General features: G+C 38.7%; 2 protein-coding genes and 1 long non-coding RNA gene across 5 annotated transcripts in view; 1 reads left to right on the top strand and 2 right to left on the bottom strand.

Annotated features, from left to right (window-relative positions):
- The window catches only part of smyd3 (SET and MYND domain containing 3), a 69,904-nt gene extending 69,399 nt beyond the window's left edge, over positions 1-505 (bottom strand). The window contains exon 1 of the mRNA XM_067488686.1: positions 146-505. Coding sequence (XP_067344787.1) covers positions 146-492 — 347 coding nt within the window. The 5' untranslated portion in view covers positions 493-505. The remainder of the gene's footprint in view (positions 1-145) is intronic.
- Positions 506-650: 145 nt separating this feature from the next.
- On the bottom strand, positions 651-21,578 carry cnsta (consortin, connexin sorting protein a). Of its 3 annotated transcripts, none has more exons than XM_067488648.1 (13): positions 21,441-21,578; positions 18,172-18,247; positions 17,501-17,887; positions 15,089-15,723; positions 11,492-11,522; positions 10,140-10,226; positions 9,743-9,824; positions 8,785-8,806; positions 8,424-8,490; positions 6,794-7,332; positions 5,934-6,113; positions 5,216-5,369; positions 651-5,017 (listed from the first exon to the last, which is right to left on the bottom strand). In XM_067488648.1, exons 3-13 carry the CDS (start codon positions 17,859-17,861, stop codon positions 4,809-4,811), a joined length of 2,367 nt encoding a protein of 788 aa, XP_067344749.1. In that variant the 5' UTR covers positions 17,862-17,887; positions 18,172-18,247; positions 21,441-21,578; the 3' UTR covers positions 651-4,808. The 3 variants fall into 3 exon arrangements, with proteins under 3 accessions (XP_067344749.1, XP_067344771.1, XP_067344760.1); XM_067488670.1 differs by having other exon boundaries at positions 18,172-18,244; positions 21,441-21,563; XM_067488659.1 differs by lacking the exon at positions 18,172-18,247 and having other exon boundaries at positions 21,441-21,575.
- Positions 19,884-22,916, top strand: LOC137105929 (uncharacterized). Its single transcript, XR_010911877.1, has 3 exons — positions 19,884-21,007; positions 21,443-21,648; positions 22,779-22,916. It is a non-coding gene; the product is annotated as an uncharacterized lncRNA (long non-coding RNA).
- The last annotated feature ends 56 nt before the right edge of the window (positions 22,917-22,972 follow it).

Below are 22,972 nucleotides of genomic sequence, written 5' to 3'. Positions count from 1 at the left end.
GTGAACAGTATTTTTAAGATGCGTTTAAGACTGATTAGGATTTTAGGCTTTTTAAGATTGTTGACATGAATGTGCAGACCACACTGCCTATTAACTACAATGTTAAAACTGCGCGGTTTGGACGTGACAGGGCCGCTTGTCTCACCTCGTGAAGCAGTGATGGCAGACATCTCTGGACACTTTGTTGGACACACAACACGCCAGCGGCTCGGCGGACAACACCAGCTCTCCCCTCCGGATCCCCGCTGTAGCCCGCAGACCGTTTCCTTTTCCCGGGCTGACGAAACGCTCCAGCTTCGGTGCCATGTTTTGAGTTTCCCTCCACGTGAACCGGCGTTTAAAATTCACTAGTGACTCAGTTGTCTGGTGACCGTCTTCCGAAAGCGTCTGTCGTTGCGTAATTACGACAGCGGAAATGGACAAGTTTACGTTTATTCGGAAAAGACGAATGAAAAGACGTAATAAGGGGATCAAGAAGTAACCAGTGATCATTCAGAAGACGGTCAGCAATTATCAGAGCCGGGAAGTGTTTTCATGGTAGCTTTTTTTTTTTTTTTAAATAATCTTTATTATCATTGATGTTCACAGAGATATTTACTATTGGCATAAAAATGATACAACAGAAAAGTACTGGGGGGATAATTTAAACAAAATTGTCAACATAGTGCAAAATTTAATAGTTTTTGTAGCTCTTGTATTTGAGCTCCTTAGAGACAACTGAGAAGAGTTTTGCTAGTAAATATACATTTGTACTTATGGAATTTAGCCAGTAAAATTAGAGAGCAGTTTCGAAGCGCCCAAAATTTCTTTCACTGTGGGTGTTAGTATAGTCACATACGTGACTCCAAAATAATTCCGTGAATGGACAATGGCAGAATACATATACAGCAGCCTCATTACTTTGTATACGTTACTTCCTAATACCTGAGACTCGTGATGTCATCGCGTCACAAAACGCCATTAATTCTTTTTTTGAGTTTAGTTAGATATTAAATGCAGATTATTGTGTTTTAATTTTTTCCTATTTAAGTGCTTATAAGTGGTCTAAACATTAGTTGAAGCCATCCAGCCATATTCTGGATACTGCTTCATTTTCATGCAGTTTGACTGTTAAAATCCCCAAGTTGCTCTTTATATGACCCTTATGAGTGAACTATCCAGACAATTTAGAATCATTATTAATAAGAATATCACTTTTGTTCCCCTCAATGCTAGTCGGCAGATTAAATGAATTATGAAACTGGACAGAACCCTCTCTTTTCCTGCACGATTCCAACAAACCATCCGTGTTGGTCATACAAACGTGAGGTGTGTATCACTACACTGCACCATAATAAAGTCATTCCTAAACCGATAGCAACTTCTAAACCCACAGTTACTTTAGTCAACAGCTCACATGACCGATGTCCCAAATATACTTTAAAAGTAATATTAAGTAGCAGGCAGATTTTTTTTCAGTAAATCCTAACATGCATCTTCCTTATTCTACAACAGAGATACACAGAAATGTACTGCTTTTATTTCTTTTTTTTAACCATACATAGCGTTTTTGACGGCCGAGTTTTAGTCAACGTGTCAAGTCATCCCTACGTTTTGGATTTGTTTTGGATTTTGGAATCAGGTTGGCTACTGTTTGTAAAACACAGTGTGTAGTTTTGTTGGTTTTTTTTCCAGATTTGAGGGACTAAGGACAGAGGGTGTAGATTTTTTACAGACTGTTAAGCCCCCTGTGATTTGTGATTATGGGACTATATAGATAAAACCTGATTTGATCATTTGTTACATTATGAAATACTAAATGTACTGATGCATGAGTAAATTCCATTCATAGTGTGATTTACATACAACTCAATTCAACCAAGCTTACATGTGCACATTTTAAGGCGGGGGCCACTGCAACTGAAAACATTTTGAAGTTGGTTTCACACTGTCCCAACACCAAGTTATGTTCCGCGTACACAAAAATACAGGTAAGTTACATTTCAGCTGAATGGACAAGCAAGCTTTTTTCAATGGCTTTAACAGGACAACGGAAAAAAATTCTTCCTTTTTATAATCTATGAGAAAATGAAAATAATGAATCATGATTCATAAAATACCTTTTATCAGGTTAATTACAGTAGTAAACAGTATTGACACAGAAAGTATGTCTTTTCATTCATTTCTAATGTTCTGTTATAATGCTACTGGGCAAAACAAATTATTATACAATATATTCTGTTCTTACAGATGGAAGATTAACACTCTGTGTGTGAATAACATGACAGCACTGATGGCAGTGGCACAAACTCAAATCATTTTTAAAGGACAAATGAAACACACACACACACACACACACACACACACACACATAATGATGACCCAGAAAAATGTATCCAGAAAATTTAAATTACGAAATAGGAAATGTAATCCTTTGTCAAAAGCCTTATCAAGATCACTAATGATATAAGAGAAAATAAAAACTGATGTATAACAACCAAGCAAAGAAAATAAAAACAAAAGATGAATCTCTTCTGCCTTAACACATAGGATCCCTAGAATTATAAATAGTTAAAATCATATAAAAGGTTTTCTGAACGACTGTCATCTGAACCAGCCAGAAGACATGTGCAAATAAAGACAAAAGTTAATGTACTACTTCTTAGACCCTGGGAAAACCTCACATCTCAAACGAATCTTTAGGTTGCTGTGAGCCAAACAATATAGAATAAAGATAACACCACAATCTACCGTTAAATGTTAAAAATGCATAGGTAGGACACTTTAAAGTAGTCTTACATTTAGTTCCTGACAATTAGGACCTTTTGTGAGATATGTGTTGTTTGTTCAAAGACACTTTTTCTGACATCCACTATTACACCAAATGCAAAGAACAGTGACCAGGAGACCAAACATCCCAATATACTAACATAAGACATTAAAAAAAAAAAATCTATGGATGCCTCACTTGGCAAAAAATGAAATTAAGCAGCTAAATGACCCCAGTAAGATTAAATATTGCTTTAAAATTATCTAAATGTATGAAGACTTGGAGCACTGATGTGAGAATAAAGCACTGATGTCATGGACAAAGTCTAACTCTAAGAACAAACTTCTTAATTCATTTCTTAGCCCAAAGAAAATAATTTTCCCAATGTGAGGAGGACTCAAAATTTTAGACAATGTAATAACACCAAACACATTTATCAAAAAAAAAAAAAGGCAAATTTTATCTTGATGACTCTTTAAAAAGACCAAGCTATCCACAAAAACAGCAAACACACAGGCAGAGCTACACTAACATAATTCTTTCAATGATCCAATCAATACCAAGTCCTGTAATGATTATGTATAGTGAAGTATTATTGTTTTAAATTGTACATTTCTAATCTTTTCATTTTTTTTTTTTACTGGACTATTTTATAACTTCAGTATTTCCTGTTCAAGTATCTGTGCAATATTCACTGGTAGATACATTTTACACCTGAAAACAGATTATTTCTATGGATTTGTTTTATCATTTCTGATCAAATCCTGTACAGCCTGCATTTAGTCTAGGACGAGGAGAAGAGTCCCTATAGAAATATTGCAATATCTTAAAAAAAAAAAGTACCAGTCTCATGTGCAATATGTTAAACATTCTTCTGATATATACAGAGGTGCACTGTGTTTGCTTACATGTTGCAAAGCTAAAGTTAGCTTACCCATAAACAGAGAGTGTAAATTTGTAGTCTCCAGTGACAGCGCATGTCAGCTTGCTGCAAATCCATTGTTGGTAGGTACACAGATCAAATGTGTGCAGAGGGGGAAAGTTCATGTGACGTATAGCTGACAGCGAGTTCTTCAGCAGCTACACATTCTAAATGCAGTGCATGATTAAACATAATTATTACATGCCATAACATAATGCGATTTCCCCCCATGGAGCATCCTTGATGTGCCCAATGGTTTTGATGACAAAAAACACCCTCGTCATTGCTCTGACAATATACAGTACTTCATGAATGCCCCTTAGTGGGGCAAAGTAAAGTTTAACATTAAGCTCCAAACCTTCATTCAAAGGTTTAAGATGTGATTAAGACACAATGATTTCTTTCCATGTAGTAGATAGAATGAACAGAAAGGTTTGTTCATTTTAAAATTTCATTTGTGATTTTAAAAAAAAGTCAAGGGTTAAAAGCAACACCAGTGGTTGCAGCAATTTGCAAAATGCCCGTTGGGCCAGTTCCTGTTTCTGCACTGTGTGTAGACAGCGCATCACTGTGCCACACAGTTAATAAAATATACATTATTTCGAATTTGTTTTTCTACATCTGCATGGCTTGCAGCTGTTACTTACTTTGTTCTGTATTGTTATCTGAGAAAGTTGAGTGTAGAAGCTCAATGTGAATCAGTGATAGACTGTAACTATCCATGGTTTGTACGTACTTTTTCCACCAGTGGCGTTCGAAATGTATCACTGGCTCTAAGCTTGTTCAATAGGAAACAAAAGATTTAAACCTAACTTGAGAAATTAGTAGATCTGGACAGGGTTCTGGGCTGTAGCTCAGTCAGTTCTTCTTTATGCAGGCTCCAATTTCAATTATACTAAATGTATCTCTGTTCTTTTTGACCTCTGACCTATGAATCTCACTGACCTCAGAAGTTGTACTCACAGAGCATTACAAATGTAGCGCAGTGCAGTAGTGCAGGCTCCACATGGCAGCAGGGACTGTAGCAGCTGTCTGACAACGTTACCTCAGAACCCACTGTTCTGACGTAATGGTAGGAAGTAGCATGAACGGCTGGAACAGTAAGGCCGACGGATCCACAATGTTGACAAACTGCTGCTATGACCCCGGACTAAACCAGTGCTGGAGCTGAGTTATCCCACGCTGTAACTGGCCAATGTAGAAGTCTGCATTTCTGGAAAAGTCCTGACAGACGGAGGAGTGGACGTCGCCCAGAGCACAGTAAAGGGCGGTGCCACCCAAACTGATCACTACTGTAACCAGACAAAGCAAGAAGAGGAGCAGGCAGGAATCTCCACCACCAACATCTACAGAAAAAGAATGACAAAGAGAGTTAAGCAGATAATAAACTGTTGTAAATTATTAGTTTAATCATGCAAGTATCACATATGTGCCTGTTTATAGGAGATATATGAAGATTCTGTGGTTTCACATATATAGAAAAGTACTTTGTGTATCTTGGAATGGTAGACAGTTAACACACACACACACAAACACACACACACCCTGCTCAAAGCCATCATCAGGAACTTTAAAACGGACACGTCTTTTAGCAGTGGGTTTGTCAGACTGGGGTTCTGAACTAGCTGACACAATCTCATTGTCCACACACACACTTCGCTTCTTCAATATGGAAACCAGGCCAGAGGCAGGAGATATCTGTGAAGTGGAAAACACAAAAACAAAAATTGGTTTGGCGGTGCAGACACACCAACATAAACACAATGTCTACTTACATCAAATAACAATTTAATCTTTTCCTTCTCACTGACTCATTATTGTGAGGAAATGGCAACTAACCAGCCACCAGGTGTCATCACATCACACAATAAGCAGTATCAAACCTAAGTTACTCTCACACTAGAGTAGAAATTATGCTCATTAGATCTTTTTGCATTATTATGAAATGCACAAACATCATATTTAGCAATTTAAAAAATTATTTTAAAAACTAATTTTTATTTATGAGAGAGCAAGCGAGCGCGAGAGCAAGTCTGGGTTGCACAGTAATGGCTAGGTAATATAATTAGACCTACCTCAAAAGGCATCATGCTGTCCGTTATAAAGAGGTTAGATAAACATATACAACGTTTTCCAAATGTATTTTGATGAAGTGGAGCATTATAAAAGGAGAAATAAAGGATTCCAAAGAACACTTTAATTCTGTAAATGCACCATAACTGAAATACTCTCACTCATCCACAACAAATGTCATGTACGCACCTCCTCTACCATGATGAGTTTAGCCATGTCATCCAGTGAGGCGGCTTCTCTGATTAGGTCAGCCTGCTCTACTTCATACTCGTCTTCTTCCTCCTCTTCCTCTTCACTCTGCTCCTCCTGCCTTACAGGAGCTTTTTGATGAAGGTGTACTTCCTGGTGCCGGCAGGTTTGAGCACTGTCCTATAGTGATAATAAAATGTATTCATAACTTACAAATCAGCACGCAGGTATGGTGAGAAGAATCCAATTTGTTGCTCTACTTTCTGCTAAACTGCGGTAACACGACTTAGATTCGGGCCTTTTGAGCTTCTGGAAGTTTAGTGAAAGCTGTTCAAGACAACCAGGGGGTTGATTGTTCCCGAGAAAGGAATAAAGAGAGGGGATGAGGAAGTGATGAGTACGGTTTCATATTTCCAGCAATAGTAGAAGTCCTTTAGAGAGATAAATAGAGGAAGTAACCCACCACGGTTATTGCACCATTAAACCCTAGAGCAAGCTCTTCAACATAAGAAAACAATATGATGTTGGTCCTGGTGCTGATGATGCAGTTTAACTGTGATTTTAAAACATTGAGAAAACAGACAAGAACCTCACTGATAATGTGATTCAGGGGTTGACAATCCTGGTCCTCAAGAACCCTTGCTCTACTTACTTTTTACTATCCCTGCAATACCCGTGGTTGATTGGCTTAGCACACCTGATACAGGTAATCACAAGTGGGGAGGGCTGATGGAATTGACAGATCACACACACTGTTCTCTTCCATGTCGACTTTGATTTGTTAATAAATCATTTTGGTAAAAATGTTCTCGAAACTAAATTCAGACTGCTTTCGGTAACAAACACATTCTGATATATACCTTGGTCTCCGTATGTAGCTTCTTCTCAACTGGGGCTTCCTGGTGCAGCTGTTGTACCTCCTCCTCTGTCCCACTGACCAGAGTCTCCACTGGTAGAGCCTTCGGACAAAAAGCAGAGTCTCTGCCCTTATGCTTCTCCTCCACCTCTCCCTCATCTTTCATCTCCAGAGCATCTACCGCCTCCTCCACGTCCCTCTCCTCCTCCTTTTCCGGTGCTGGACATGAATCTCCTCCCTGCTGCTCTGCAGAAATGGACTGATCCATTCCTCCAGCCCCAGAGGGGTGTAGGCCATTTCCTATCATTGTAGTGGTGCATCCTACTTCTCCTTCCGCCTCTCCTCCCTCTCTGTTGACGCGCTCCATGTCAGTTAGCGGAAATGCGTGAAAACTGTCCCTCTCCTGTAATTCCTGGTTTATTCCTGAGGTCTCAGGGGACTTGAACCTTTTAGGCAAATTTACGATGGGTATGACTGGCTGGCCAATCTGATTTAAGGAGGGGTCTTCAGCTTTCGTCTGCATCCCTCCGTCAACCTGATGAACTGGATGAAAACAAGAGAAACACAGGGTAAAGGAACAGGAGGGTTGGTTTCAGAAGGGGAGACATATGGTAGAAAAAAACGTAGATAATAAGTGGGATGAAGACAAAAAAAAAATCATTAGGCAGAAGATAAAAACAGACATAAGGCAAGATAAAATCTTTAGTCATGGTGGTCTTCTAGTTAATGACACTGTGGTCATAATAAATACTTTGTACGGTAAATTCCTTACAACAATTAAGTTGAAACGGTTTCAAATATGCTGACAAGGCCAGACGCATTTTTCAACGGACATACAACTTTTAAAATAAATCTTATCACCATTTTGCTCCCAATGCAGTGGGACCCCTTCTATGTAGCCATTACCTGAAATTTGTGTATAAAGCTGTGCTGGCTTTTGCTAAAATATAAGCTATTCTCTCAAGGTATACAAAATCAATTCAGCACCTTTTCTTGTTTTCCATAGAATTTCTCACGTGTCACAAAATACATAAATAAATAATAATAAAACTATAACTAATATCAAGTCCATAGGTGCAAAACAATCAAACAAACAAAAAAAAAAAACACATCCCTGTGGTTTGGCACAGATGCATAAGTAAGACTTAGCAGCTACTGAGTGGAATTTTTTATTTTTATTTTTTTTAAACACACTTTATACTACTACTGGTTCATCATTTAACACAACACTAGACCTGCAGCTACAAACACACACACACAAAATCCAAATGGCCATTTTAAGTTTCTCCTGACCTTAAGAGCTCTTTTCAACATTCTAGTTATAGTGTATTTTTTAGCCTAATCAAATAAACTGCATACAAAATACATTAAAACTACTTTTCAAAGCATTTCGTGACATCCGCAAGAAGGTCACTGTTGAACTTAGGAGCAGTTACTGTTTTTTCTAAAACTTTGAAGTGAATGTAAAGATAGGGTCAAAGGCTCGTTCTCCCTTTGATTAAACACTGGAAAAAGCTAGTAAGTGGATCTTGGGTTCGGACTTTGATACTTTTGATACTTTTTTTCCATATGGTAATGGAATCAAACATGGGAGATGAACAACAGTACTGGCAGAATCACTCTTGGCCACTCACCTGAGGCACATACAGGCTGTGCAACACACTCTTCCAATGTAGGCCTCAAAAAATCCAGAGATGCACACTGTACACACACACACACACACAACCAAATAAACAACTGTTCATATACACAACTGCATTTACACTATGCTATGGTATAGTAATGTGCAGATTACATGTACCTGGAAAACATAATAAGTGATAATATACACATCAATGATACTACGTTGTCATTAGAAATTGACATTTTAGATGTAACATTAACATTAGATCCACGACTCACCTAAAAAGCAAGATACATCCGTTTTATCTTTTATCTACATCAATGTTTATTATCTCTCTCTCAAACTGACGACAAAAATAATGAATTTCTTACCACAGCATCTCTAGCCCTCGGCCTGCGAGTAGAAGGCAGACAGAGAGACAAAGGGAGACGGTGAGAGTTTTAAAAGGTCTGTTCTTGGTTTTAGTAAATGAAGACATGAGAGATGGGTGACCCTTTTCCACTCTCCCAATCTAATATTAGCCTGGACACTTTTCCTTGGCTATTGAACGTGTGTGTGTGTGTGTGTGTGTGTTACGTGAAGTGAAACCCTAGCAGTGCGAAGGCTCAAATGTCTGAAAGTGCAGAAGCAGCAAAGAGCCATATGTTTAAACCATCACAGCAGTTCTTGCCACACACAAATATACAGAAGCTCACATACACACAAACACACACACACACACAAACTTTAGCATGCCGGGGAGCATAATGTAGATGTGTGTGTTGTGAGAAAGGGGGTGTGTCTGGCAGGACTTCCTATTGAATATTGAAAAATGCAGGGCGGTCACCTGACTAAGTTGTTACACTCAAATGAGCACTCTCCATCTCACACACACACACACACACACACACACACACACAAACACACACACCAGCAGACATGCATGCTTAAAGACACCGATACATATTATCTGAAATGTTGCAATCACCACAAACCTAAACTTCCCATTTAAATAAACAGTTGTAACATTTCTATGTATCAACTATTATTTAGAGTAAGGTCAAAGCATCACTATTATTAAATACAAAGCTGTGTTATTTACATAGATCTTCTTTGTTATAGTCACAAAAAGGCAGAGCTGTAAGAGGGAGGATTTGGGTGGGTGTGTGTGTGCATGCGGTTAAAAAAAAGCCCCAAACAACAGGAGTTGTAAGTTCACCCTGACTTCAACAGAACTTTAAACACATTTGGAAGTTTCACTTCACTTTTGAAAGCATAAAAGAAGACAGACAGGGTTTGGGGACAATAAACACATGAATATAACCAAGAAGCACAAGCATAGAGACTGACCAATTATGCGTCAGGCAGATGTGTTTAAGAGCGTCCAGATGTTGGGTTTCCAGCTTAAAGGAAGATCCTCTACACTTATTCTCTAAGAGGAAAGACAGACACAAACAGTCAAGTTAATACTATAAGAAATCACCTGAAAGAAACACAAATATAAATATACGATCCTACAAGTCCACAGTCCACAGTCCTAAGTGTCTTGATAGCATTTGCATGACATCAGTTAAACTACATTAAATATGTAGTACCAACTGAGCTGCAGTCATGCATTTAAAGTAGCACATACAAACATATGTCAGTGAATGACACACGCACACCTGTCACATTTTATTTACTTAATATGTATCACAGATTCACAGATGTGCGGCTACGTCTATAACACTATGAGTGCATATGTTACCCCACTGCTCCTGCAGTGTATGCAGGTTGTCCAGGACTCTCTTGTGATAAAGTGCCTCTAGTTGGATGCACCATATTCCCCGCTGATCTGGAAACTCCAGGTTAAGAAATAACACAACACGTACATGAACACACACACACACACGCTTTAGTGGAAAGACTGAATTGACAATAATAGTCTCTTCTTAACACAACATTACAGTTGATCTTGCATGAAATGTAAGATCAGCAGATCTTACAGAGGTAAAAGGAAAAGGATGCAAAAAGGTGAAAATATAGGAGGGCAAAGACACAGAGAGGAGGAAATGGTGTGAGGCCAAAAGGGAGAAACAGCACCAGGATAAAGGGCCTTATGTTTATGGATGTTTATGGATATGAACAGGATAAATCCTTCCACAATCCTTCTTCCACATGGCTCGATGCTCTCTCTCCTTCTCTAACTATCCCTTTAGAAATGCATGACGGAGCCGAGCTAGCTTTGCCTCCTCTTTGACTCTTCCATTTCTCCCCTCCCACTCTGTCGCTTTCCTCTGGATAAAATTTCCCCAATTCTTTCTCGTGCTCGTTTTCGTCCTTACATTTCATGCAGTACCTCCGTACTTTACAGAGCGCACTGGTATGAGTGTCTCGTTCTCGGCATCTGTAAAGTATTCAAGCTGTGTACGTACAATATATGAACAATAGATTAACCAAAAACAATCTTAAAGTTTTAAAGAATATTCCCAGAGTAAAAATAATATAGAAGAACCCACTGTTTTTTTTCTAGCTGGTTAGCAACATTGTATTTCAATAAACATAATGGTCATAAATCTTACTGCTGTACTACAAGCATTTCATTTGTGTGCTGATTCATTGTTTTTGTGTTTATCCATAAATCATTTGTAAATGTTGTAACCTTTCCTAATTTGACAAAGGTATTGTTTTGGCAACAGTGTCTCTTCTCGACACGTCAACAAAGCCTATTTAAGTGTCCATGCATCACCGTGTAGGTGCCTTCTTTCTGTCAGTCTCACAAGATCTTTTACTCTCTTTTGTCCTCCGTCTATTTCATCTCATTTAATTATTCTCACTGTAAAATGAATGGAAAATTACAAATAATACACAATAACTTTACCAGAGAAAGTCAAACTAAATCCTCCAATTCTTATGGAGATAATTCTGTTAAAAATGTATACATCAATATTACATCAGCCAAAGAAAATGATAAATATCTGTATGGGCAAGCTGCAAGTGCACATGAGATCAGACCATAACACTCTTTGCATAAATTAAAATAAAAGCTGCCTCCCACCACCCAGCACCCCACCCCCAACACACACACACACACACACACACAGGCAGAGATAAGGATACAATCTTCGTGAAGGACAAAGGTCTCAGCGATCTGCAAAGAGACAGAGAGGAAGAGTGAACGAGTTTATAAACTTTAGAAATTCTAAAAGTGTTTTTAATAATTAAAAATTATGTCTTTTCATCACATTAGTTATGTCACAAAAGCAAGGAAAGAACTGTGGCTCAGTCTAAATTCAAAGTAAAACTGAAACAACTGGTCATGTGGAGTGGGTGCCAAACATGACACAAGATCAGATCGGATATAGTCAACTATAAAAAACAACAAAAAAAAAAACATAAAACAAATGAACAATACAGAAACTGACATCCCACTCTTTGTTTCTCTTATTTAAAATGTAACAGAGTAACTGCACTACAATAATGGAAATAACTTTCCACAATGATTAACAACATTAAAAAAACAATGTCAGTACGTCCCTCTAGAACAGACCGGGTGTAAATGAGAGTGAAAACACAGACAGACAGCAAGACAGGAAAACCAGAAACCATAGTGGACACTCTACCTCTCTTTAGCAAGTGTCTCTTTCATGCTGCTCAGCTGACCACAGAACAAGAGGTGTATGTGTGTGTGTGTGTGTGTGAGCGACACAATGAGAGAGAGATGAAAGGAGGGCACAAAAGACTCTCGCATTTCTAATGAAGTGAGGGGTGGTGACAAGTGAAAGGCCTCTCTAGTTATATGTGCTGGAACGGTTCAGACACACTTGGAACTTTGCTGCAGTTTCACTACAGGTAGGGTTCCCAGATTTACGCAAAGCACAGTTTAATGTAAAGGTTCAAAACTACAGCAACAAATCTTATTAAAAAAAAGTTTTTACGTCTTAATCTTAAAATACAGTTCCATTTTTATGGGCTATTATTATTATTATTATTATTATTATTATTATATTGACCTATATATATATAACTAGAAAAACATATTAAGGTGTGTGTGTCCCTGAGCGAGACACTCAGCGCTAGCCCCCGGGTATGTATGTGAAATATGTATATGTGCTCAATGATGACACGATTCATCTTCTTCTAACGATGTCAATGTACGTGCTGATGAGTCCCACAGATACAAATAAATGCTTAAGGGGTTTTTTTTTTTCTCAATAACACACACAACGCACTATATCAGCCATCTACATGATGTTTCGATCAAGACTGTTGTGTTTACAGTGTGACGTACCACAACAGCAGTACGCACGGATAATCATCACAATCTGGGTTGTTGAGTAGGTGGAACGAGGAAGTTAGCGATGCAGTGCAACAAAGGCGACTGAGTCGTTCAGTGTACAACAAGAGTGAGTACAGCCCAGGTCACGATCTACAAAATGTTAAGCAGTTACAAACACTGTGCTTTGAGTCATGTTTTCCAGCCAATGCTCACGAAAAAAAGATGCCAATTCATTTCAAAAAGTTTCCATTACAATAGAGTCAATATTTAAGAAGCGAAGAGTCAGAAGCCCCTACATTTATAGAATGTGAAATGGAAGTATTTTTTTATATTTTGTGTATTATCTCCCCATACATTCTGCCATTTTACTGGATTATTAGTTGCTACTGGGGTTCTGTTGATCTGCCCTCTGTTTTAACTAAGGTGTTCTAAGTCAGGGGTCATAGTTTTCACGATGTCATATAAAAAATAAATAAATTATGTTTTACTGGGATGATTCTTAGATTTGGGACATAGTTTTTTCCATTTATTGACTGTCTGGTTCTATCTATAAAGGTCGAGGTCTCCACTGCAACTTTTGCAGTCATGCAACTTTTGACTTCATCCGAAATAATAATTATAGAAATTGTTGCATTAACGACATAACAATTTCAGTATGTCCCTCTAGAACAGACCACAATTCTCTCCAGTGTAACGTTTGCACTCATACAACCTTTGACTTCATGCAATGTTTTTAACACAGTGTGATCAGACATGGAAAGGCACTTATGTCACAGAAACTAGGAAGGAACTGTGGCTGAAAAAAAAAAAAAAATGAACTGAAACTGAAAAACTGGTCGTGACATTGAAATACTAATTTCCATTTGTAACCATTGTGCTATAACATTATCCAGCTTTAATGTAAAAAGATGTGCACATGGCCGATTGTGTAGGCATCAATTGAGGAGGTTTCATGCACGTCATTTATAGTTGGTTAGGCCTCTTCTTATACCTCCTAACAACAGCTTCAACGACTTTTTTTACTTGTTCGTCCAATACTTTACAATGTGGAGCAATGTACTTTATGGCTTTTTGTGCAGTTAGGCTTAATTGTACATCACTTGGCGATGACATTTGTTGCAGTGGTCATAGGTGTAGTCACTTTTGTTGCAAGGCTGCATTTTGGAACCAACTAATCGGTCTGTTTTTCGTTTCACGTAAGATCAAATACTTAACATAAATACAATGCAATTCTGTCTAAATCATACATTTTTGGATCTTCAGACATTTTTAAATTCTCAGACTCCACAAACAAAACCATTCAACATCTTCCTTTCAGCCATTTACATCATCTTTTGTTTCAGAGCTTCAGGTTACCTCACACTGTAAACACCACAACAAGACGCATGAATAGTCATCACAGTCTGGGTTGTTGGAACGTGGACATTAGGTATGCAATGCAACAAAAGACAGTCACTCCACATACAACAAAACTCAGTACATGCTTGTTCAAGATCAACAAAATGTTAAGTAGTTACTAATGCTGCGATTTATTTGGTGGGTTAGGGTTAGACTTGTTGGACTGCCAAAGGTTTAGTCGTGTAGGACTGTGAAGCTAATGCCAGTGAAGCAATAATCTCTGTCACCGAGAGGAAAACTTTTAATTGACTTCATAGCTCACTATTCACTAAAGATTAAAAAAAAAAAAGACATCATTTTATGGATTTCATTATTCAAAATCTTTTGTAGTGACTTAGGTTTTATCCAGTTTTTTAGTTGTTGTGATCAGATAAAAAAAAAAAAAAAACACAAAACATATGTTAGAACATATGTATAGCATTAGTAATTATTCATCAGATAGAATCTTTTCTTATGGAGTGTCATAATGCAATAGTTGAGACTTTATTTTTAATGTTTACACAATTTTCTTATGAAGTGGTTAGCTTTTCCAATATTCCCACCTTTTTTTCCTAGGTTTGTGAAAAAAGATGAAAAGGCATGTAATGGCCACATAAGCACACACACACACACACACACACACACACCTCTAAGGTGTGCCTGGTGGAAGCATTTTTGAAATCAAAATTAACTGAAGTATTCACACGCCTTCCAACACATGTTCAGTCATGTGGTGTGTGTGTGTGTAATAAAAACTGGGGGTGTGGGTTGTCTTTGTACTGTGCATGTGGCTAATGTGCTACTTTGGTGCAGGTGGATAGCGAGAAGAATGTCTGTTTGTGTGTGAAGAAATAAAAAAAGACTACACCCATACCTTAGGGTACAAAGTGTCCCTAAAGTTATGAGGTTGAGTGGATATCAGTCATTTAATAACTACAGCAAGAGGTTAAGGAGAATAAAATGCCAGAAAGACAGCAAATAAACGCCTAAGTAAACATTAAAGAGGGTCTGTTCAAATGTGGGAATGACAGAAGTGATGGTGATGAAAACAGACAGGTTACCTGGTGAAGGTACTGTGGGAAGTGAGTGTCATCTCCTTTTTGTGCCAACTGCTCAAGAAACTCTTGAAGAGCTGAGCTTGGAATCGGCCCTGTGGTGCAGGTAGAGACTGAGGGCACTGGCACTGAGGTAATGTGTTCCCAGTTTGAGGTTTCAGCTCCTGTTTTGGAAGTGGATTCTGTACCGGTAATTGTGAGCCCTGGGGTGATAGTAACGGGTCCTGCAGTGGAAGCAATGTCAGTGTTTAGCCTTGAGGAGACTTGAGGTTCTGCATATGAACTGGCTGACCCTCCAGTACATATGGTCCCATGGTTGAAGGTGGGCTCTGTAAATGAGGTAAAATGTTCTCTGGTGAAGTTAATATTTTTTGCTTTATCTGTAGGCTCAGTGATACATGTAGGCCTGGGTGGGCTGGTGGGCATTGTGTCTGAGGTTACAGTTCGTGTAGTAGAATCTTTAGGCGCGTGCCCCCGTGTAACAGGCATTGTGGTGGAGGCAACCGATGCAGTGGGGGAGTTGAGAGAGTCCACTTGATTGATGGAATACAGAGTTCCTGGACTGACTGCTGTAATGACAGGGGATGTAGCCTCTGGACTGGTCCCAGGGCTGAAAGGATATGGAGCTTCCAGGAGACTGCCTATAGAGGCCAAGAAAGACAAACCGGTTGCAAATGAGACAGAAATTAAGATCAATTCAAATTACTCATGAATAGCTGTCTAAAATTCCTAAAGTTGTGTAAAAGATTATTAGTATTTATAAAAAAAGGTATATAGATCCAGGAGAGCAAATCAAAGGGCAATTTACAATCAACAACTAGGGCTCGGTATTAGTGTGAGATCACTGTGATTATTTTCATGGAAAACAAAGCTGAGTTCACTGCTTCACTGTAAGAAAGTCTTTTGTTAATGTGGTCTTGTTAATATGGAGTTTTTTTAATAGACTTTATTATAACCAAATCAAATAATGTTATTAACGAAGTGAATGGTAATTTCAATAAAGATAAAGTAAAATATGTAAGCGTATGACCTACAAATGAGTGACTGATTTGGGCAAACACAAACACACTGTTAACTTTATCAAGCTACCGTTGTATTATTAAACCTATTAAGGCTAAATGTGGTTTCTCCTTGTAATGAGGACAAGTTGTGGCAGTTGTATTTGGGTCACTTCTGATTGTCATCAGAGCCAAATACAAAGGCCCAATACAGATGCAACTAAAGGAAAGGTGCTGACCTTAAAGTAAGTTTGTGTGTGTGTGTGTGTGTGTGTGTGTGTGTGTGTGTGTGTGTGTGTGTGTGTGTGTGTGTGTGTGTGTGTGTGTGTGTGTGTGTCAGTACATCTGCAAAAGTGTAAACATGCAAGTTCTATTATTAGCTGGTTTAGACAAATCCTAGAATAGTGTTAATAATTAATATCTTTTGGAAGTGCAAAAATACTTCTACTCTCCATTACTACTTTGCATTCTAGTTCACTTACCGCTGTCTTAATTGTTTTACTCGACACAAAGCCTTCTTCTACCTGATTTGTCCTGTTTCACTCTCTTTACTTTTTTTTCTCCATATGATCGGAGTAACATCACCATCCCCAGTGATTCTGACCTCAATCTAAAAGATTGGCCACTTGAAACACACAATAGTCAGTGAGCAAGCCAAACCCTGACAAGAGCATAAGCCTTTGCGACACCACCATTTTTCCCCAAAGAGAAGCACTGAAAGGTCACAAAAATAAAACAATCACTCTTTTTCTCTACATTTTTCAAAGGATTTCCAAATTTTGGATTTAAAGCTGGAAATGCTGTAGACTTCCCTGAACATTACATAAATAGCAGAGGCTGATCTGGATATTGTAGTGTTTAACATCTAGCAGATGCCCAAATGTTTTCCCATCCTCTTGATTTTATTGTAAATGATTTTATTTAAAGCCCTATTAATGGATACTATTATATCAATTAGGTGTTATAAGAAAGAACCTCTTTTAGCTAAATATTTTTGGTTTTCCCATCTGCAAATTATTCAGTCTCACTGACACTCAATAGAGTTGTTTCTGGCAACAGGAAGAGTCCACGTTTAATTGATGAGCAGAGTCTCCCTATGATAAACTAGCCGGTGGGGAATAAAAAAAATACAATCTGAAAAGACCGAAACAGAAGTAAAGTCAGATTTACATTTGCCAGGTAGCGAAAGAGATGTCCTCAAATGACACGTGGAAGTCGGCATCTGTTTAGCGACACATTGGCCATTATGGCCAGAAAAGCATAAGACATGCTTGGCTGTATATCGGTTAGCTTGTTGTGGAGCTCTCCTGCCCTGAAAATGGAAGTACTACTTATGGCGAGAATCTGAGTATGAAAGTGTTCATCCATATGTGTATACATATCATTTTCTCTTTCAGTGGTTACATGTTTGGGCCCCTACCAGTTTCTGAATATGAAGAATCCGTCATAGGAGTATCTGGAGAGTGGCAGCGAATTAGAGCATTGGATTCCTCTGATTCCTCCTCCTCATCTTTCATCACCTCATCAGTGTCTTCTTCCTCATCCTCCTCTCTGCTTCGTGTGTATCCCTCCTTTGCTTGTTCCTCTTCCTCGTCCTTCCCATTATTGTTGAGGGAAGCAGTTTGGACGTGCCGCAGCCCCTCGTCAGTTTGCAAAGGGGGGAGACTTTGAGTCTGTGTGAGCGTGTTTTTCTCGTTGAGGTTTCGAGTTTGGGCAGAGTGAGCTTCAGGGTTGGGTAGGTTATCAAAGAGGTCAACCCCACCCACAGGAACTTGCGACATTATTCTGCCTTCCCTTTCAAACTGTCCTGCAGATTAAAAAAAAAAATATAACACAAATAAAAACGAATTCCTTGCGATTCCAATAATACTGATAAAAATCAGAAACTCAAGAAACAACTGTATTGAGGTCATTCAGCTGTCTTTACAGTTCTGACTGCAGCCTGACCTGTAAAGTCAATCCCCAGCAAGAGAAAAGAACAGCCTTTAGCATTACCAGCAGAAATTAGCTAATTTTTCCATTCTGGGTTTTGATGTTCTACGTATTTATATTTTGAGCTGTATTATTCTTTGGTGAAATTCAAATGCTCACCACCATTGGACTCCACCCTGACAATTCTTGACCTTTCAGCCTGAGGGTAAGCGGTGCTTGTTTAGACAAGGCCCTTCTTCAAGCATGCAGGGATGAAGAGAATGAGAAAGAGACAGGCAGATATGAACTATCATAAGGCGCAAATTTCAAAACTGATAAAAGTCCAACTCTACTCCACGGTAGGGAGAGACCTGAAACACGTTTAGCACCATTCCCAAGAAGTCAAGCAAAAAAAAAAAAAAAAAAAAAAAAACCCATGTGCTAAAGAATACTTGCAGGTACATACATGTACACAACAAACATATTATTATAAATGTGATTACAATTTTAAAACGATTCAAGACATTTTAACTCTTATGATGCAAAATATAGATTTTTTTTGTATTATACAGCCATAAACCAGTAAAAACACATTATATGTAAACACTTTAGGCTGAAGAGTATTGCTGTTAATATGGGTTTAACTGCCTTTCTAAATGAATAAAACCTCCAACCTGCAATTTATTTCTTAATTAAAATACTGTTATATAAGCTCAAATACTCATAAAAAAAGTATTAGCAACTCATTTGAAATTAAAGTATTTGTAAACAATTGCTTCAGAAGCAAAGCAAAAAGGAAAAAGAGACAAAGGGGAAAAAATTGCAAGACAAAAATTAAGAGGAATAATGACCTGGTTAGTTTAAAATTCAAGTGCAAAAGAAAAACTGAAATGCATGAGGGAGACAAGGAGCATTGTTATGACGGTATTATGAACTGAGATGCAATAGATTGATTATATCAGTTTGGCACATAAAATATTAGAAACCACAATAGAATTCAAAATCACAGCACTGAGAGTATAAATGACAACTTCTCAATGACAGGAGTAATTGCAAGGCTGTTGGACCGGATTGCATTAGATCACACAGGTTTACAAACTGGTAAGTCAGTGTGTAGTGTGAACCAGTGTTGTGCAATAACATGAGTTTTTATTTTACTGCTATACTTCAGATTCACAGTTGGCTCAGCAAACTGAGCAAAACGGACAGCTGCAAAAAATTATGTTAGGTTGATTTGTCATGTTATGACTATAGTGGACACTGGTGGCATAAAAGTCAGAAATGAATGTGGTGAATATAAGTGAAAAGCAGTGAGCAAGGCCTCTAATCCCAACGGTTGCAGTGTGTGTGTTATGTGCGAGTGTTATCAGAAAAAGAAAAAGAAAAACTCATGAAAACTATACCTAAAAGGTAAAAAACATCTATCCTCCTCAAATAAGACTATTTTTTTAAATTATAAATCCTTATAAAGTGCCTCTCACAAAAACAGACATAAGTTTTTTCTTTAAATATTGCACAGATTTTGCCTCCAGCCCTTTATAGACCAAACCTAGTAGATGAACAGAGTACAGATGTGCTTTTGCTAGTCTTGCACAGATCGGCTGCAGTGTGCATGACTATATCTTACCATTATACCATAGAAATTATGTTTTTGACTCCACAAATTGGTCAAATTTAAATCCCTCACAAACACACGAGCACCTCCAGGGTGATAAAGGCCGTCTCAAAAGTTGCCCTGACTTCAGGCAGCTCTAAGCCAAGTTTCCTTCAAGCCTGCCACTTGTATAATAAGCCCAAACACAAAGAAAGAAAATTAAAAAAAAAAAAAAGCACACACAAACACACCCAGTAGTTTTAGTTCTTTGACACAATTACATTACCTCCAAAGTGATTTGTAAGGAACACACACCAGGGGCAACTTGGGGTTTAGCGTCTTGCCCAGTGACATTATTGAGGTTTAGCCCCGAGGATGAGGGAGTCAAACAACTGACCTGCGGTTTGAGGATGACTGCAATACCAATAGAGCCACAGCTGCCCACTTTCTTATCAAAACCTTTAAACACACCTGCTGTCTCAGGTGAGTGAGATAGAGCTGAGTGCCTATGGGGCAGCATAACAGCCTGGCATTCTGGTTGCATAAGCTCCATATAGTTTAATAACACCTTCTGGGCACACGCCAGTCCCAAAGGAAAGCAGACAGTCTGCTTTCATAGTTATGAACATGACTTTAAGCCTAGTATGCCATGGGAGACTGTCATGGAGTCAAATTACACCAAGCTGCAAATGTCCCTCTGAAGATAAAACAGTCCCAATTCACAACAAACCACCACAGCTTACGCAAGAGTGTCCTCAAGATTACAAGCACGCACACACACGTTTTATTGTACCTTTTCTTATGCTTTGCAGAGTACTTTTGTTTAAAGTTGCTCTCCCACCGAGCCATCTGTCTTTACTACTATCCTCATGTTGTCTGTGCACTATGCTACAGGGGGCCATGAATAATAAAAGACAAAAGCGGGGACAAATGGACAAAAGGGATTCCAGCCAAAATGACAAACACAGAGGTGGGAAAAAAAAAAAAAACAGACCCTATCCTCTAAAATACTACAACAAAAACCTGAGACAGACAGGCACCTGAAGCATAAAGGTTACAGTATGTTAACATATAGACATTGCATTAATTAGACAAACTCACAAAAATGATCGAGATGTCAAATGAGACTGGAAATATGGGCAGTAACTGCGCCCTAGTCCTTGGTGCCGAGTAATCAACAATCAGCTGATGCCTCTGACTATGGCACACAACGTGCAGAGGATAATGCTAATTACCGCAGAAAGCAAATGTTTGTCTTAAGTTTGGGTCCACGTATATTTTGGCGTCAGACAGTGTTGGATCAATAATGGACCATGAGCCAAAACACGTGCAAGCAATGACAGAAAAGACACCTGCACTGCCAGCAGAGGAGCGATGGAGCCAATGTCCACCGTAACTAATGAAAGGGACATCGGTGCCGCAGTAAGTTAACGTTTGCTGGCTAGTTAGCACACGTAGCTGGATTAGATAAACACAAAGGTTTAACTGACGCCAGCTAAACAAACAAACAAACAAACAAAAACTGAATATTAGCTTGCTAATTACTGTTCATGACAGTGTGGTACGATTTGCTAAAACTGCGACAAGTCGTCTGTGTTGAGCTAAGCTAATAATTAGCAGGTAATGATACATCTGGCTTACTAAGCTGAACAGCAATACCTAACGTTGCACGGACAGTTTACATTAGCATAAACCAATACGTTGCTAGCTAACGCGAGCTAGCCGAGTACAGTACACACATCTGTCCATCATGGAAAGAAAATACTTCATTTGCTTCACATACACGCGCTAGCTTCCATATCAGAAGACATATGAAACTCCTGCGACAAAAGCAGGTAACTGGGCTTGTACTTACAGCCGATACGTGAACGGGGAAACCACGGGCATCAGCCACCTTGCTGGGGATGTTGTTGTTCCGACTGGAGTTAAATGTTACCGACAGCCAGCCAGGGGTCGTTGCTAGGGCTGTCATCAGGCCTGCACAGCGGAGAAGCTACGGGAGGAAAATCAAATGTCGCCATCTTCCGGTCATTCTTTGGCAGCAGAGGTCCGCAATTTCCCAGGTATGTGTCTAATCAACGGCTTTTCAGCTTGTCCCTTCAGGGGGTCGCCACAGCCGGTCGTACCCCGCACGCTGGATTGGCACGAGCTTTTCTGCCGGATGCCCTCCCACCCTGTTATCTGGACTCGGGACCGGCGCCAGGACAACGCTGGGTGGGTGGGATTATCATAAAAATAAGATAAGTCATCCAATTTTCTGTTGTGAAATTGCGTTGATAATTAGTTACATAGAACATTTTCAATCGCTTGCTGAAATCATCCCTGTGGTTTAATCAACCCTATAAATGATCCGTGACTAATGCACATTTAATTTAAGTTCTTCATTGTCTAAGGTTTACTTTAAGCCAATGTCTTATTTAATCAGTTAAACTCTTTATTATCCAAAATACCTTTTTATACTTGGTCCTACTTAGGACAGTTTCTCTGTTGATCTGCACTGGAAGAATAAAAACAAAATGTGATGATTTAATCTATCTTAAGTAACTTTCAAAGATATGTAATTTTGCACAACTGGACTGTGAATTTTGTCAAGAACAATCGATGTCAGTGTCGTTTGAGGCCACTGGGGACCAAATGTGAACTTGTTCTTTAACAATCCTGCAAATAACTGCAGTGCCATTTGTCTGGGTTGACCTACTTTTACTTTATGGTGGTGGCAAACTCAGCTTTCACATAAGCGTTTATACTAGATTCTTCAGAGCACATCATCAGCCTAAAATAATTTCACAGAGTATAATGTTGTGCAGCTTTATTATTGTTTTGTAGGTATCGATACAAAACCAGGTAGGTCAACCTTGCATTACAAAGCTGTAGAGGCACAGGATCAACCTGTATGTTCACTGCATGAAACCAGGTCCAAAAACAGATTTAGCCACTTAACAATTTCTGAGCATTGGGGATAAAAACATGTACTAACACAGGGATATAATTACTAACTTAAAACAACTAAATAATTTACTAATTATTACAGTTACTAAATTCTAGTTTCACCTTCACATTTGTTAACCACAGAGCTTACACATTCCATACAATGTAACATTTCAGATGGTTAGACAAGTTTATTTATTCTCTGTGAAAATACAAAACCATACAAAACATGAAGATGGACAGTGAAAAACCTTATTCTTTACAGAGGCCACGCTTCTTGCCGAGTACCTCCTGCAGGACTACTTCCTTCAAGATGTGGGTTTGGAGACTATGCAATGCCAGATACGTCCGGAGTTGTCTTCTGTGATCCTGCTACTGACGTCTCATGAAAAGGACTTTTAATGTGATTTAATGATTATGACCTTTATTCTACAATAGTTATTCAATGTTTCCATTCCA

The sequence above is a fragment of the Channa argus genome, chromosome 2 (assembly GCF_033026475.1).
Source record: "Channa argus isolate prfri chromosome 2, Channa argus male v1.0, whole genome shotgun sequence".
Lineage (NCBI taxonomy): Eukaryota > Metazoa > Chordata > Actinopteri > Anabantiformes > Channidae > Channa > Channa argus.
The sequence above is the reverse complement of the archived record's forward strand: the minus strand, read 5'-3'. Positions and strand labels throughout refer to the sequence as shown.